The following is a 16,796-nucleotide window of genomic DNA, read 5'->3' as shown; positions in this document are numbered from 1 at the left end:
TGTGGAGTGACCCGAGTGCTTGTGTTATGTGGCGGATTCTAGCCCGATAGGCAGCTTACTGTGACCCTCTCCTTGTTCAGCCTGGTGAGTGGGACGTCAGTGTGTCTGACTATGGAGTCACCTATGACAAGTATGTTTGGTGTTGTATTTGGCCTTAAGGGCTGTGACTGCTTTGCACACTGCTTTTGTGGTTTATGTGTTGCTTGTGGGGTGTCTTGAGGTAGCAGTTGTTTGGGTGTCTGCTTTGGAGGCCTCTGCTGTTTAGGTAAATTTTACTCAGAGCCTCCGAGTATGTCTTTGTGTGTTTATGTGTTTGATTCAGTGGAGTGGTAGCATTATGTGAGGCTGGTTTTGTGGTGTGTGTAGTTGCCTTCTCCTCCTGTCTGGTCTTGCCAGTCCTGAGTTGAGAGAGCTCAGCCTCCAGTTTGGCTAAATAGCTGCATCTCTCAAGTATTTGTGTTATGTGGGAGGAGGAGAGGGTTGTCTGTGTACATGAGGCAGTTATAACATTGCCTCAAGATTCCCAGATTCACCAGCTGGACCGGAGAGGAGATTGACAACTGACCTTTGGACATGCTAGAATAATATTGGGAAATCCTTAATTGAAAACAAGGGCCAGTGGGGAGTGAGGGTGTAGTGCTTTTAATTTTTAGTGCTGACTTATATAATTGCTTTAGTGAGCAAGTGCCAGGTAACTTGAGTGTAATGTGATACAAGTAACTAAATGCAAAAACGACAAACAGTAACTTTCTTTCAAGTGAAACAAGGAAATAAGTACAGTAAGCAATGCAGATATCACTAGTGATCCACAGAAGCTGAGAAGTTATGTATTAGGTGAATTAGCTTCCAGGGAAATAACAAGCAAACAAACAACAAGTATATAAACAAAGCTAGATTCAGTAGGCCTGGATCTAGTCTATGCTAGAGCAAACAAGGTGAACCAATTTCAGTAAGATACAGTTCAAATATTCAGGCACTATAAACCTTTAACCAGAAAATTCCCAGCTCAGAAGGGCAGAGTCCAGCCTCTTCTCCCACAAGAGTGCAGTCCACGAACCTTCTTAATGTAAAATAACTGGCCTGAAGCCCAAGTGCCTAAACCAGAACTAATACACTTGGACACTGGGCTCTCAATCAGCAGTTCCCAACTTAGAAGGATGAAAGCTACCTGTCCTGCCACCACAGTGCTTGCCACAAACCTTCCTAATGTAAAACAACTGGTCTGAAGCCCAAGTGCTTAATCCAAAAGACTTGAATGATAGCTACACTTTAATCAAGTTACAACCAAGCAGTAATAAATACCATTGAATACTTTAGAGAATGTCTGGATTAGTGCTCAAGTTACACAAACAAAGCTAGATCCAGCAGGCCCGAATCCAGTCTATGCCACAGCAAACAAGGCGCACCAACTTCAGTAAGAAACAGTTCAGATATGCATGCACTATAAGCCTTTAACCAGAAATTCCCAGCTCAGAAGGGCAGAGTCCAGCCTCTCCTCCCACAAGAGTGCAGACCACGAACCCTCTTAATGTAAAATAACTGGCTTGAAAGCCCAAGTGCTTAAACCAGAATTAATACACTTTTAGAATAACAGACACTGAGCCCTCAATCAGCAGTTCTCAACCTAGAAGGATGTAAGCTACCTGTTCTGCCACAACAGTGCAGACCACAAACCTCTCAGTGCAAAACAACTAACTGGTCCGAAGCCCAAGTGTTTAAACCAAAAGGCTTAGAATGAGTTACACCAAGCAGTAATAAATACAATTGAGTATTTTAAGATGATGCAAAAGTAAAAAGAAGTAGGTAAAAACACAAGTACAGTAAAAGCAGATGAAATTTTTTTTTTTTTTTTTTTTTTTTTCTGAACAAGTGCTGAGATCAAAGAAACAGATTTGAGTGCTGAAACTAGAAAACTGGCTAGTTACAAGAAAAAAAACAAGCTAGAAGGCTTCCCTCAAACACAGAAGGGCTTGGGGGCTCAGAAGCCTACAAATAGTCTGTACCACTTAACAAGAAAGGCAGGAAATAAGCTTAATTTTTTTTTTTTTTCTATTTCCCAGATGCTCTCTTTGTACACAGTAGGAGTGCCTGAAATCAGAATATGATCTCACTGCACTCAGTTGAGTGAGCAAATGAGATGGGCCCAGAGGCAGGCTGAGGGGTGGGCAGTTTCAATGCCACTAAGATTAACACCAAAACAAAAACAGGGCGGGTGGGTGGGAATAACTGAAGAGCAGAATAACCAGTTAAAAATTCCTTCAACACTCCTTCATACACAGTTTAAATCAATTTAAATACTGTATTTTTTAAAAGAAAAAGTGCATAAAAAGGTACTTAAATTCTCTTATACGTCCAGTTGAATATAACCAAGTTCTTAGCTTGCCAAGCTGAAGTTTTAAAGCAGGAATTATTTCACATGCACCAGTTTAAATATGCAAGGACAGGAAATCACTGAATGTGGCTACCCCCACACCTGTAATTACTAGCAAATAACAAAATTCAGCCAACACTAGCTTTTAGTTCAAGTTACTGAAGAGCAGAATAACCAGTTAAAATTCCTTCAACACTCCTTCATACACAGTTTAAATCAATTTAAATACTGTATTTTTAAAAGAAAAAGTGCATAAAAGGTACTTAAATTCTCTTATACGTCCAGTTGAATATAACCAAGTTCTTAGCTTGCCAAGCTGAAGTTTTAAAGCAGGAATTATTTCACATGCACCAGTTTAAATATGCAAGGACAGGAAATCACTGAATGTGGCTACCCCACACCTGTAATTACTAGCAAATAACAAAATTCAGCCAACACTAGCTTTTAGTTCAAGTTACTGAAGAGCAGAATAACCAGTTAAAAATTCCTTCAACACTCCTTCATACACAGTTTAAATCAATTTAAATACTGTATTTTTAAAAGAAAAAGTGCATAAAAAGGTACTTAAATTCTCTTATACGTCCAGTTGAATATAACCAAGTTCTTAGCTTGCCAAGCTGAAGTTTTAAAGCAGGAATTATTTCACATGCACCAGTTTAAATATGCAAGGACAGGAAATCACTGAATGTGGCTACCCCCACACCTGTAATTACTAGCAAATAACAAAATTCAGCCAACACTAGCTTTTAGTTCAAGTTACTGAAGAGCAGAATAACCAGTTAAAAATTCCTTCAACACTCCTTCATACACAGTTTAAATCAATTTAAATACTGTATTTTTAAAAGAAAAGTGCATAAAAAGGTACTTAAATTCTCTTATACGTCCAGTTGAATATAACCAAGTTCTTAGCTTGCCAAGCTGAAGTTTTAAAGCAGGAATTATTTCACATGCACCAGTTTAAATATGCAAGGACAGGAAATCACTGAATGTGGCTACCCCCACACCTGTAATTACTAGCAAATAACAAAATTCAGCCAACACTAGCTTTTAGTTCAAGTTACTGAAGAGCAGAATAACCAGTTAAAAATTCCTTCAACACTCCTTCATACACAGTTTAAATCAATTTAAATACTGTATTTTTAAAAGAAAAAGTGCATAAAAGGTACTTAAATTCTCTTATCGTCCAGTTGAATATAACCAAGTTCTTAGCTTGCCAAGCTGAAGTTTTAAAGCAGGAATTATTTCACATGCACCAGTTTAAATATGCAAGGACAGGAAATCACTGAATGTGGCTACCCCCACACCTGTAATTACTAGCAAATAACAAAATTCAGCCAACACTAGCTTTTAGTTCAAGTTACTGAAGAGCAGAATAACCAGTTAAAAATTCCTTCAACACTCCTTCATACACAGTTTAAATCAATTTAAATACTGTATTTTTTAAAAGAAAAGTGCATAAAAAGGTACTTAAATTCTCTTATACGTCCAGTTGAATATAACCAAGTTCTTAGCTTGCCAAGCTGAAGTTTTAAAGCAGGAATTATTTCACATGCACCAGTTTAAATATGCAAGGACAGGAAATCACTGAATGTGGCTACCCCCACACCTGTAATTACTAGCAAATAACAAAATTCAGCCAACACTAGCTTTTAGTTCAAGTTACTGAAGAGCAGAATAACCAGTTAAAAATTCCTTCAACACTCCTTCATACACAGTTTAAATCAATTTAAATACTGTATTTTTAAAAGAAAAAGTGCATAAAAGGTACTTAAATTCTCTTATACGTCCAGTTGAATATAACCAAGTTCTTAGCTTGCCAAGCTGAAGTTTTAAAGCAGGAATTATTTCACATGCACCAGTTTAAATATGCAAGGACAGGAAATCACTGAATGTGGCTACCCCCACACCTGTAATTACTAGCAAATAACAAAATTCAGCCAACACTAGCTTTTAGTTCAAGTTACTGAAGAGCAGAATAACCAGTTAAAAATTCCTTCAACACTCCTTCATACACAGTTTAAATCAATTTAAATACTGTATTTTTAAAAGAAAAGTGCATAAAAAGGTACTTAAATTCTCTTATCGTCCAGTTGAATATAACCAAGTTCTTAGCTTGCCAAGCTGAAGTTTTAAAGCAGGAATTATTTCACATGCACCAGTTTAAATATGCAAGGACAGGAAATCACTGAATGTGGCTACCCCCACACCTGTAATTACTAGCAAATAACAAAATTCAGCCAACACTAGCTTTTAGTTCAAGTTACTGAAGAGCAGAATAACCAGTTAAAAATTCCTTCAACACTCCTTCATACACAGTTTAAATCAATTTAAATACTGTATTTTTTAAAAGAAAAAGTGCATAAAAAGGTACTTAAATTCTCTTATACGTCCAGTTGAATATAACCAAGTTCTTAGCTTGCCAAGCTGAAGTTTTAAAGGCTCAACAACTAACAGTTATGTTAGGAGGTGATGAGATGAAAACAGTGATGTATAATCAAACTTCAGGAAAGTCTCCACAAACAGATTATATTCCTGTGGAAGTTTGGAAATTAGGAGGGTAGAAAATGATAAATACCTGGAAGGTTTTGTTTTAACAGAATTTTAAAAGGAGGCAAAGTACCAACATCTTGGAAGAATGCTACGGTGGTTGTGTTACCTAAAGATGGCAAAGACCTTTCAGACCCAGGTTCACACAGACTCATTTCAATTTTAAACCATGATTATAAAGTGTTTATGTCTATACTAGTTAAAGGAACGGCAAACGTGTTGACAAAATTAACAGATATGGATCAGCGTGGTTTTGTGGAGAGGAGGAAAATATCTGACAATATTAATAGAACAATGTTGACACAGAGGGAAGCAAAATATAAGAAAATACCTCTTTTGTTGTTGAGTGCTAATGCAGAGGAAGCATTTGACAGAGTAAAGCTGGGGTTTTTATGAATATAGCATTGGAAGCATTTACATTCCTTAATATAGTAATAAGATTAGTTAGAAGAATACATAAAGGATTGGAGGTAACAAAGTGATAGGGTTCCTCTTAGATAAGCTGTGTTTGAAGAGGGGAATCAGGCAGGAGTGTCCTCTTTCCCCTTTGTTATTTGTTTTAAATTTAGAGCCACTGGCAAAGGAAATAAGGGACTCAGATATACAAAGATATAATTTGTATGGTAATCAAGAAAAGTTGCCTTTATTTGCATACATTTTGCACCTGAAAAATGCAGAAAAGAACATCTCAGTGTTGTGGAACATTCTGAGACAGTTTCAAGTCTTTTCGGAATATAAAATTAATGAAGATAAAACAAAGGCTACAGCTGTAAATTATGTACCCACGCCCAAATTGTTTTGGAAATACCCATATTTATAGGGACTTGATAAGATGAAGTATTTAGAAGTACGTATTAAAAAGGATTGTGTTATGGCAGCTAAAAATGTGGGAAGTGATGAAATAAAAGATAATACAAAACTTGAGAAATTGGAAACTCTCTATGGATGTGCATAGTAAGACAGAAGCAGTGAAAATGTTTTTAGTCCCTTTAGTCTTGTACACAAGGTCAGGCATACTTTTATCAACCCGAGGAGAAGTAGTGGACAATTAAAAAAAACTGAAAGAATTTATCTGTGAGGGAAAGAGGGCAAGAGTTAATTGAGATAAGCTGATCCTTCCAACAGAACGAGGTGGTTTAGGTTCACCTGATTTGAAGGGATATTTTATAGCTACACAGTTAAGGAATCTATACATAACACAAGTAGACGGTTATAATGCAAAGTGGAGAGGGATGATGATGAAGTGGGGAGAGGGGGGTTCAAGAAAGAGAGATGGTGGAAATTTGGATGCAGATTATTATGAAGAATAATAACCATACAGATTATTATACAACATTCATAAAGTAGCAGAAAGTATCCTAAGAACTATGCCAGTATGAGAAAGGAGATTTTGCTAACAGGGATGACAAGTGGCAGTGCAGAAAACAGGCAAGAGGAGGCTGGATGTTCCTGCAGAAACCAAGATACTGGGAGCAAATAACTCAAGCAGGGAAGGTAACAGAGTGGGGTGACGCCAAGAAGACATTTGGATTGCAGGCTAGTGACTGCCTTCCCTATCAGGGATTGATATCAGAGTATAGTCAAAGAGAAAGAGACTGGGGAATCCTAAATGAAAGACCTGCGCTGGTTAAGTTTTTAACTGAACTTAGAACAAAAGTGGTTGGTAAAAAAGACAATTACTAGGGCATATAACATACTGCACAACAACTATAGGAATCAAGCAGAAGAGGTCAGAAAAGATTGGGAAGGCAGATTAGATACGCAATTCACAGGGAAACAATGGGAGGGCATATGTATGGCTCCCAAATATGTAACAAAGTCTAAACGATTTAGGATTTTTGACTGGAAGTGTTTACACAGATGCTTTTATACCTCATGCAGACTCTAAAGAAATTTTCCCCAGGTAGATGGCAAATGTTGGTAGGGTTACCACGTGTCCCTCTTTGTGAGGGACAGTCCCTCTTTGGGCAGTTGCATCCTGTGAAAAAAAACTAAAAAATGGTAAATGTCCTGAGATTTTAGGACAAAAAATAATTCATACGTTTTCAGTAATAGTTGCATAAAACAGTTATATATCTTAAACGCCTAAATATTGTATGAAACAGCATAGGTTCATACTAGTCTATCTGCCCGAGGGCATTTACAAGCCTAGCCCATAGTTTTGTGGCTTACGCCACCCCTTTAGTATGGGGAACTATACCCATTATTTTGCTGTGCCTCTGTCGAGCAGTAACACTGAGGTAATCCCTGGGGTATATCTGCGATCTCCCATCCATTGGTCAAGGTTTCTCTTGAACAAGGCCAGCGAGGTGCTCTGCCTCACATATACCGGGATTTTATTCCACAGCATAGGGAGTCTTTGGGTGATGAATCTATCCCTCCAGCACGTCCTATTAATAGCCGTGTTGAGGTTTAAGTCTCCCGCCCTTGTGGCTCTGACGGATAAACAACTCAAATGCTACAAGAATAAGCTTTTATCTTGGGAAAAAAAGTGAAGTTCTGTCCTTTGCACTAGTAGTGGTTAAGTTTTATCCTTCAAAATTTCACGTTTGTCCCACTATGTGCATTTGAAAAGGTGGCAACCCTAAAATGTTGGAGATGTGATGGAAAAGACCATGGTAACTGAGAACATATGTTTTAGGAGAAAATGAGTTAGCAGACTTTAAACATTCCCATAGAATACTGTCAGGAATACTGGGTGAGAAAATGAGTGCAACTAAGGAAATCATTTTTCTCTAAGCTGGGATACAGGATCCAAATTGCCTAGACACAGTAAGATCTTAAGTTTAATTATGGTGGCTGCCAAAAAAGCAATTACTAGAAAATGGAAATCAGAATCTAAACCAACTATATTTGTAGTACTGAATACTGCAACAGAAATAAAAGAACATACATTTTGATCTTTAGAAAAGGGTAGGATTAAATGACATTAAAAATGGATATTGTGGAGCAATGCACGCGGGAAAAAAAAAGTTCTTGAGGAGAAATGAGGGTTAAGAGAAGGCAGGAACTGAATAATGTAATATTCCTTAGAATACATGATATATAATATATGTGATGCATAATATTTTTAAATGTGATCTTGTTAATATGGTTTGAGTAAGTTTATACAAATGTAAGGTTGCCTGTGTCACAGATGTTAATTCAGTAAAGGTGTAAAACAATTCATGAAAAAGCTAAAAACATTGGGAGGGGAAAAATCAAGGTCAGTTTTTCAGTGTTATTCTAATTCACTTAAAAAGATGATAGAATTTGTTTTGCTTCAGCATGTATTTCAGAACAACTAGAATAAAACCTGAAAGCATAATGTCTGGTATTACTGATGGACGGTAATCCTCTAATTTCTAAAGAAATAAATGAGAGATATGGAAAAAATCAGGAAGGATATTTTCTAAGCACTTCGTATAAAACTAATGTCTGGCATTACTGACCAACTCCAATTGTCAGTGATTTACCAGAAAATCAACCCTTTTACAAGGGACAGTTGTTGTATCTTTCGGCTTTTTCCCGGTTAGGGGTCGCCACAGCGGAACTCCGGTCCGCTAATGATTGGCAGTAGATTTTTACATACCGACTTGCCAGGCCTGACGCACAACCTTCAACGAAGGTAAGCCCCATTTACGCATGTCTCCACACAGAAGACGCTTTAGATGACAATCGAACAGGACAATGTCTTACTGTGAGGCGACAATGCTACAGCAGCACCACCACCCTGTACAGGCCAAAAATTTGAGACAAAAACAAGGAAACTGGCATTCTACACAGTTGACAGGTATGGATAAGTCTTTGGCTACTTTATTTAGCAAACAGCTGATGAGGCTGAGAACCTGGTGCAAAACAATTAAATTGTTAAGGAAATAAAACTATGCAGCTGCATAGAATAGCAGCTAGCTATATGCATATCAGGAGGGAAAAACTGCTCCTGTATGACCAAAACACATTAGACAACAGACCCACTGACAGCTGCAGTCAATGCGTATTACTTAAACACCAGTGGACTTGCAATGAGTCATTTTACTACATAAAAATTCTGGGAGACTGCAGTGGCTAATGTCTGCCATTTAAAAAAATAGCAAAGCTATCATATTAGACTTAAAAATGTACTCACTCCGCATGTCCAAGTTAGAACTCTACAGCACTAACATTTTTATAAAGTCAGGTCTCTCTTGCAGACCAGAGTCCTCTGGGACAGCAGGCATTAGGGTAGCACAACACTAATTGCATCTTGCTTGTGTCCACAAACATGAGGATGTAAAATTAAATGTAAACATTAGATTCAGTCCATATCTGAGCCTGTCATTTGACTTCCACCAAGTCTGCCATGGGTGTTGGGGTGAGAGTTACAAACCCAGGATAGGAATTTGTCTGGCCACACAATAATGGTGGAGGCATGTAGGAAAGGAAGAGGCTATCTGAAGCAAATATATGAAGAACTGTTAAGTTTAAATAGTGGGAATAATGGAAACATACCCCTAACTCCTACCCTAATGGAAGAAGCCAAATGAATAACAATCAAGTTGAGTTGAGTTGTTGAGAAGAAGAGGGGGAAGTCAAAAATACTAGCGCTGCTCAGGTGAGAAAACAGGACTGTGAAAGATATTTTGTTTTGCTTTAAAGTACTCATGCTGAGTGCTGAATAATGCACAATTAAATTGGAACTTGGCATGTTCCATCCATGTTCCAGCGTGACTGTGCATCAGTTGGAACAATGCAAAGATATCTGCAGTGACACTACTTTTATGGGCCCCCCAGATTTCACCCAGCCCTGTATAAAAATATCAGTATACCAAGCACTTCCTTCACACCTGCACTGCAGCAACAGGACTTAGACAAATATGGTGATTCAGGATGAACAGAACACATTTTACTTACTTCATCTAAATCTTTGATGAAAACAGGTTTTTCCTCAATGCCCAATGACATTGGCTCAGTCACTGGAATTCTAACTTCTTCAAATATCTTGTTGTTCTCTCTCTCAATTCCTTCAGGTAAAAGCATCTGTACATTTAAGAAAACAATTGTTAGCACTAGAAAATAACAAAACAGCAAGTACAAAGAAATTTGAGATCAGTGACTTTGTGTAAAACACAAACACAGAACAATTATTTTTACCAAACATTGTACCACATAAATATTTACACCACAATTCTATTTTTCGTGAATCCGTAAAGCAAATGCAGCACTGTTTGTTTGATCTCCCTTCTAAAATACTTTGCTACATTACTTTCATATTCCATTTCACACCAAATTAGGTCTGCAAATATTTTTTTGCACTATCCTGCAAAATGAAGCCAAACAGAAACTACCTGGAAAAGGTTAAGGATATCTGCACGGTTACCCAGAGATTGCCTGAGTAGAGGACTGGTCCTGGCTGTAAATAGGCCATTTAATGCCTTCAGAAGACTAGAAACAGAGAACAGTAAAGGACATCTAATTTTGCACAGATAGAGGATGATATACAGAGAAATTTACAGACAAAAAATGCTTCACATTGTTAAACAAGCAGAATTACTGAAGTACTTCAATACTGAAAAAAAATTGGGGGGGGGGGGCTACAAGACAGCTTGTTTAAACTATTCCAAAGAAATGCCGTGAATAGAGAAAATAAATAATTATGGCGAGGAACAAAAAATCAAGTCATGAAACTAATATATGGTAGAGAAAACAGGCAATGCAAGGCTGTAATTCTGCAATGAAAGAGGAGTAGATGCATACAATGGACTCAGAACATATGCAGGCAAATGCAACTGAAGCTCAAACAAACAACAAAATGAAAAACACCACAGTCCATGATGGAAAATTAACCTAATTAGTATAACAGTACAGTTATGTGAGTGCATCCACCATAATGGGAAGCGTTATCAACTAAAGTGCATGTTAACAAAGACAACACAAATGATAAAAATGTATATAGCCACCATATCAGCTGTTCTGTGAAAATTTCTGCAGTAGGTAACTTAGGATTTCTTCTGATAACACCAGAGTATCCTATGTCTGAATTTTCTTTCATTCATAGTTGGGGGAGTGTGTATATGTCTCCAGGTGGGTCACACTTTTTTATATCATGGACTGGACAATGATGACTTATTACAATTCACAGATGGCAATCTCAGTGAGTGTTGCTGCTGTTAACCAGTATCACTGAAAACCACTTTCAGCAATAAAGAAAATGTTTTTGCAAGGGGGCAAGTCCCCCTCCACAACCCCTTGTGAGAAGTCTTAACTTTTATATACAAACTCCATGGATGGGCAACAGTGGCAAAAAGAGGCAACCTCAATCATCAATGAAAATGGCTTTTGGTGATACTGTTTCACAGGAACAGTTCTCACGGAGACTGCCATTGTCATCTCAACTGACTTTCAACTACGCCCTTATGCTATGCTGTTTAACTCCAATCAACTCAGCAAGCACAGCCTGAAAGGAAAGGAAACAAAGATTCATGTAGATTCACCAAAGGAGATTTCAGCAAATGTCACAATGCAAAATGAAAGCATTGCCAGAAGCTTTGAGCAAGCCTCAAAGTATTTTATTTTAGTTATTTTTAATTACTTAATTATTTTGAAAAAGGGCAAGGCCATTTGCTTACAAGTATGGAGGGACATCCACATACGGTTTTACCTAAATTGATCTAATGGTAATATCACCATGAAAAATATCTAAAAAAAATTTAAAACATAAAACATTAGTACAACTGATACTAAAAAGCAGGGAAGGTGTGATCTCAGAGTTAGTACATTTAAGTAGGGGGGTGGGGGTGTAAGGGACAAAAAATATTTGTTTTTCCATTTTCTCAATATTTTTTGTTGAGATACTTTCATGTTGATATTATCAGCATTAGATCCATTTACGGACTAAGAAAAACAGTCAAGATAAGGCAATAGGAACCAAAAACTGTCTAGTTTATTAGTATTAGCAACCATGTATCACAATAAATAACAAGTAGGGACTCTTTCATCCATAAAGACTTAATCAGATAATGGAGTCATTTCTTTCCTTCACACATGTAAAACCTTGTAGCATACCACATGACTTAAAGGGCAACTAAATTTTAAAACCGTACACAACATAGTACAAAATAGTAAAGATCTACACAGTTTAAAATGGTTTCATATAATTTATGTATTGTTCTTTTAAAATTTAGTTATGCTTTATGTCATGTGATATGCTACACGGTTTTATAAGTATGAAGGAAAGAAATGACTCCATTATCTGATGAACTCTTTACAGATGAAAGCGATATGCCATAGGATGATTTAAAAAGTACTTAGGAGTATATTTGGAAAGTGTGTGCCTCACTTCAAGCTCTTTTTTCTCTGGAATAAATGGGACAAATGAATTGTTCTGTCTTGGAATATATGCACCATTTTCAGGTGAAATCTAAGCTGGCAGTGCACATTCGAGGTAAGAAGGGCATGCTCCTCAAGATTTTCCAGGCACAAAGCAAAAATGGAGCTGAATGGAATATAAGGAGAGATTGGATTGTAATTTTGGGAGATAACATGATTAGTCCTTAGGGGCAGTTGAACCTAAAAGTTGACAGACTTCAAAAACAGGTGATGGCCATCAAGAGCATCTTCCAACATATAAAATGCACAGCTACTGAGCTAGCCAATTTTAAAGGAGGATGGGCAAGATGGGCAGTTATTATAATCAAGTTAGAAGGACATAACAGAGGGCTAAGTCTTTAACGATGGACAAAATGCAGAACTCCTTTGAAAAACTGAAGTAGGCTGTTCAGTCAAATGCAATGTGGTTAAATTCTGAATTTGGCAAATTAGATGAAAGATGGGAGTCACTGTCTAAGTGAGGTTGCCATCTACCCACAACTGCAGCTTTAACCATAAGGAGTGCAAGTAGTATGACCCCCTCCATAGAAAATGTGAAGGGGTACAGACTGCCCCAAAGCAAAATAACTTTGTACAGAAACTTCATTATTGGACATTTGGCTGAACTTTCAGCAATTCTGTTTACTATGGAAACCTGTAATCAACCAAATGACTTACATCCTTAGAGAATGACTTAAACAGCCAAACTAGGCCAAAGTTACACCCGCTGCAACAGGTATGCACTGTGACAAAAGAACAGCTGAAGCCCAACTTACCCAGGTTTCTGAGGCAAGTCAAGACCATAAGCGAGCTAACCAACTTAAGTGACAGAATAACTCTTTAACCTACGTCTAACAAGTGGAAGGCTTCCTGTTGGCTTCATTCACCTCAGAAACTTCTTATTGGAGATTCAGTACGAGTAAAGGAGTTAAAGGAGGAGCTGGGACCAAAGATGGAGAGGACTGTTGCCTTAACTTTAGGAAACTTTACTGGTCAGGGCCTGAGAACAAGAAACCACAGCCTTCTCAGCCAACAACGGATGAGTTTTAGTCTTTCTTTTCTTAATACAATTACATGTGGGCAAGGGGAAAAAGGCATACAAAAATCTTGCTAAAGGCTAGAGAATGCACCACTATCAATTATTTCTTCTACTGCTGATTTACTGCTGAAATGTCCACAAAAAGGGAAGACAACCTTCTTCCAAGTGGCAAAAGGATTTGCTGCCATGGTAGAGCATTCCCAAAATATGTAGTCAAGACAGTGTTCTTGACTCCTCTTATCCAGGGCAGAATTAGAGTTGGGACTGAAGGAGATAGCCAAGAGGTTCAATTGCCCTAGGATGTGAATGTCTGCAAGGTTATACCCCAGTTTGTGCTGGACTCACACAGTCTCTCAGTACACAGTGTGTGTGTGTGTGTGTGTGTGTGTGTGTGTGTGTGTGTGTGTGTGTGTGTGTGTGTGTGTGCGTGCGTGCGTGTGAGTGAGAGAGAGATGCTCTGTTTGCTGCTCTCAGCTTCCTTTTATAGCTTTGGCCTATACTGGTGGCAGAGAGAGAGAGAGAGAGAGAACTCTAAGACCTAGGTGATCACAGCTTAATTTGGAGTGAGGGAGCCTGACATTGCAGGCAGGGATAATGGGTGTGATCCTCTTATGGAAAAAAGGTGGGCATGTGCACAACAGTACAGGCATGCAAGCTGATTCTGGAAGAGACTGTGGAAACAACCGAATGGTATTTTCAAGTGGGTTGGAAAGTCCTGCTAACATCATCCCCTTGTAGGAGTGAGGGACAGTTCAATTCAGATATCCACTGCATGCCTCGGAGCCAGGTTGCTGCTAAGTGAGTACATGGGGATATGGTAAAAAAAGGAATTCCAAACTACCCTTAGGACAGGTCCCTGCGCCGGGGCCAGCAATCAGAGACTCAATTCTCACAACTGACTGGTGAGGGACGGTCACTAAGAGCAAAGATGGGTTTCACAGAGTATTTTCAGCTGCAGTTCCTTGCACCAAACACAATTTCCCTTAAGAGCACACAGGGAACAGACTCCGGACCTAGGAATGGACTCTCTCCTAACCCAGACAAAACTCCACACTGACCACTCTGGAGCTCTGCGTTTCTGTTCCCAGTAGCTGATACACACACACTTGGATATTTGAGTTTCACACACACCTACACACATGGGAAAAGCTGGCAAAGATTTACTAGCTGTGCCCCTTTCTGCCCAGACTCTGAAGTAATCATGCTGCCACCAGTCAGCTACCCTAAGGCTTTTACAAAGGGTACCCAATTATACAATTATACTGTAAAATTAATAGCAATACAAATAGTAGGATGTGACCAAATAAACAAGGCTTTCAGGAATGGCCACAGTATCACTAAAACAAGCATAAGTACTCTCAAGATGTTAAAAATATTCTCTAAAGGGCCAGCCACAATGAAAGGTATTAATACATTTAATAATAAATAATAAAACAGAAAACATGAGAATGCTGAATACAATAAACAGTTTCAACCGCAGAGATATAAAAAATAATACAGTTGGATAGTTTCTCACACATGCAGAAAACAGTACTAAACTATTCTCACTAAATGCCCCTGACTGACTCAACAATTACTCTTCCCTGACTACTTACTAAAGCAAGGCAAGCTGATGTGTGCTCAGTGTCTTATCACAGCAAAAGCCAGATGTCAGTCTTTGTGTTGATCTGTAAGATACATAACAGGTCAGAAATATTTCCTGTCAGGTTCTAAAGTGCTGCTGCTAGAGTTCCAAAGAAACCAGATGCTGGTTAAAGAATGACATCACCACTGGTCACCTGACTCTGGTACAATACACACAGAGCTTTGCTAAGATCTGTGGCAGCATCTGAAAGCTATAACACAACTTCAAACTTTCTACCCTTCCAGGGTTCTCTGATAAACATACACATTTGATCAGTTACAATAATACAACAGAATATACATGCAAACATTATTTCTGTCCAGCAGGTCCTACTGTTGATGCATTTTTAACACAAGAAACTTTACACACATATTTTTAATTCAAACATCTGTACAAATCAGTGTGATAGTCAAGTAACTTAAAATTCTTTACAAAACCCCAGAGAGTTATGCCAGCATATGTACACACATGGCACAGATGGCACTAACTTACAGCATTCACAACCCCAATGGCCCAATCCTGGCAGACTCGTCCCATATAAGAGAGAAAGAATGCGTGAATTGGCTGGGAGAGGCTGATAGGCAAGCAGCATGGGCAACATGAAACACAAAGCCACACGCAAAGCTTTTAGGGCAAAAAACACTTTAAACAATGCGCTTACAGATACATATGACTGCTGTGGTGCACCTCCACTCAACCCGGTAAGAGTGCAGTAGTAAATATCTTTTGTGAGAACAACTGATGGGTTCTGCTTTAAGAATGGAAATCCTACCAACATGCTGGAGGTAATCTTCTACCACTCTACAATCCAGTGACAAAGGTCCAACATCCAAAGGAGGTCCACGAGAGAGAGAGAGAAGGACAGACGGGCGCCTTTACAACCACTTACACTGCATGATATGCATCCTCAAGAGTGGCTGCATTAATGCCCAAGAAGATCTCATAATGGATAAAATGTTACCTTAAAAATGTAGAATAATAAAGGAAAGAAGAGACCAAAGTACAACAGCAAGGAAGCACAGAATAGAGAAAACTATAAAGCAGCAGAGACCAGAAACATCCCTGTGGTTAAGAATACAGAAAAGGGAACATACTATCAAAAATCCTTAGAAAGACAGATGCAGTAAAACTAACACATGGCATCAAAACAGACCAGGATTTATCATACACTACTTCCAGACAAAGGATACACAGAAAGATGGAGTTTGTAAACCAATGTGTTGATTTCAGTTCACCTCTCCTTAGTATTCCTGCATCAAACATGCCTAGACACCTGTCATGCAATTCTGAAAACTAATTTGAAACATGCATCCAAGTACAACAGAATAATCTAAATCTACTCTGGAGGGAGAGGACTTCTGACAGCGTAGTCCTAAAAGGCGGAATCCATTTTTTTTAATGTTTTTTCAAACCTTCTTTTTAACTTCAAAGCAATTAGGGGAAACAGAAGGGGAATGATAGCAAAAACAGGACTGACTTAACTGATGATACAAATAAAGGGTAGAAAGGGCCTGAGAAAACAAAAAATCCTGAAGGAGCTTTCTACAACTTCTTTTAGTAGCACTATTGAACCAAAGGCAAGAACCCAATAATAGTACAATGCAAGATTTGCCCAAACAATACAAACATTCATTGTGCCTGTCAGCAAGAGAAACTACTGAAATGCAATCACATTTAGTGAAAATAACCATAGACACTGCAAGAACGACAAGTGAGTGTGAAGAAACTGTATTACACTACTGTGATTATTTTTACATAAATTGTGGTAACGTTTTGTAAAATGTCAGTGGAATTACAGTAAAACTGTCAAAGTCAAACTACCTTGGCTTCTCAGAGTCCTTACTTGTGCTCCAATGAGCTGGGTTTGTCTAGTGAAATTAAATGCTGGA

At 38.3% G+C, this 16,796-nt stretch overlaps 1 protein-coding gene across 1 annotated transcript in view; it reads right to left on the bottom strand.

The window, feature by feature from the left end:
* The window catches only part of ASCC3 (activating signal cointegrator 1 complex subunit 3), a 4,485,173-nt gene that overhangs the window by 3,897,802 nt on the left and 570,575 nt on the right, over positions 1–16,796 (bottom strand). The window contains exon 6 of the mRNA XM_044069284.1: positions 9,791–9,916. Within this exon, the coding sequence (XP_043925219.1) occupies positions 9,791–9,916 (126 nt within the window). The remainder of the gene's footprint in view (positions 1–9,790; positions 9,917–16,796) is intronic.

The sequence above is a fragment of the Protopterus annectens genome, chromosome 1.part0 (genome assembly GCF_019279795.1).
Source record: "Protopterus annectens isolate FY-2018-M chromosome 1.part0, PAN1.0, whole genome shotgun sequence".
Lineage (NCBI taxonomy): Eukaryota > Metazoa > Chordata > Ceratodontiformes > Protopteridae > Protopterus > Protopterus annectens.
The sequence above is the reverse complement of the archived record's forward strand: the minus strand, read 5'-3'. Positions and strand labels throughout refer to the sequence as shown.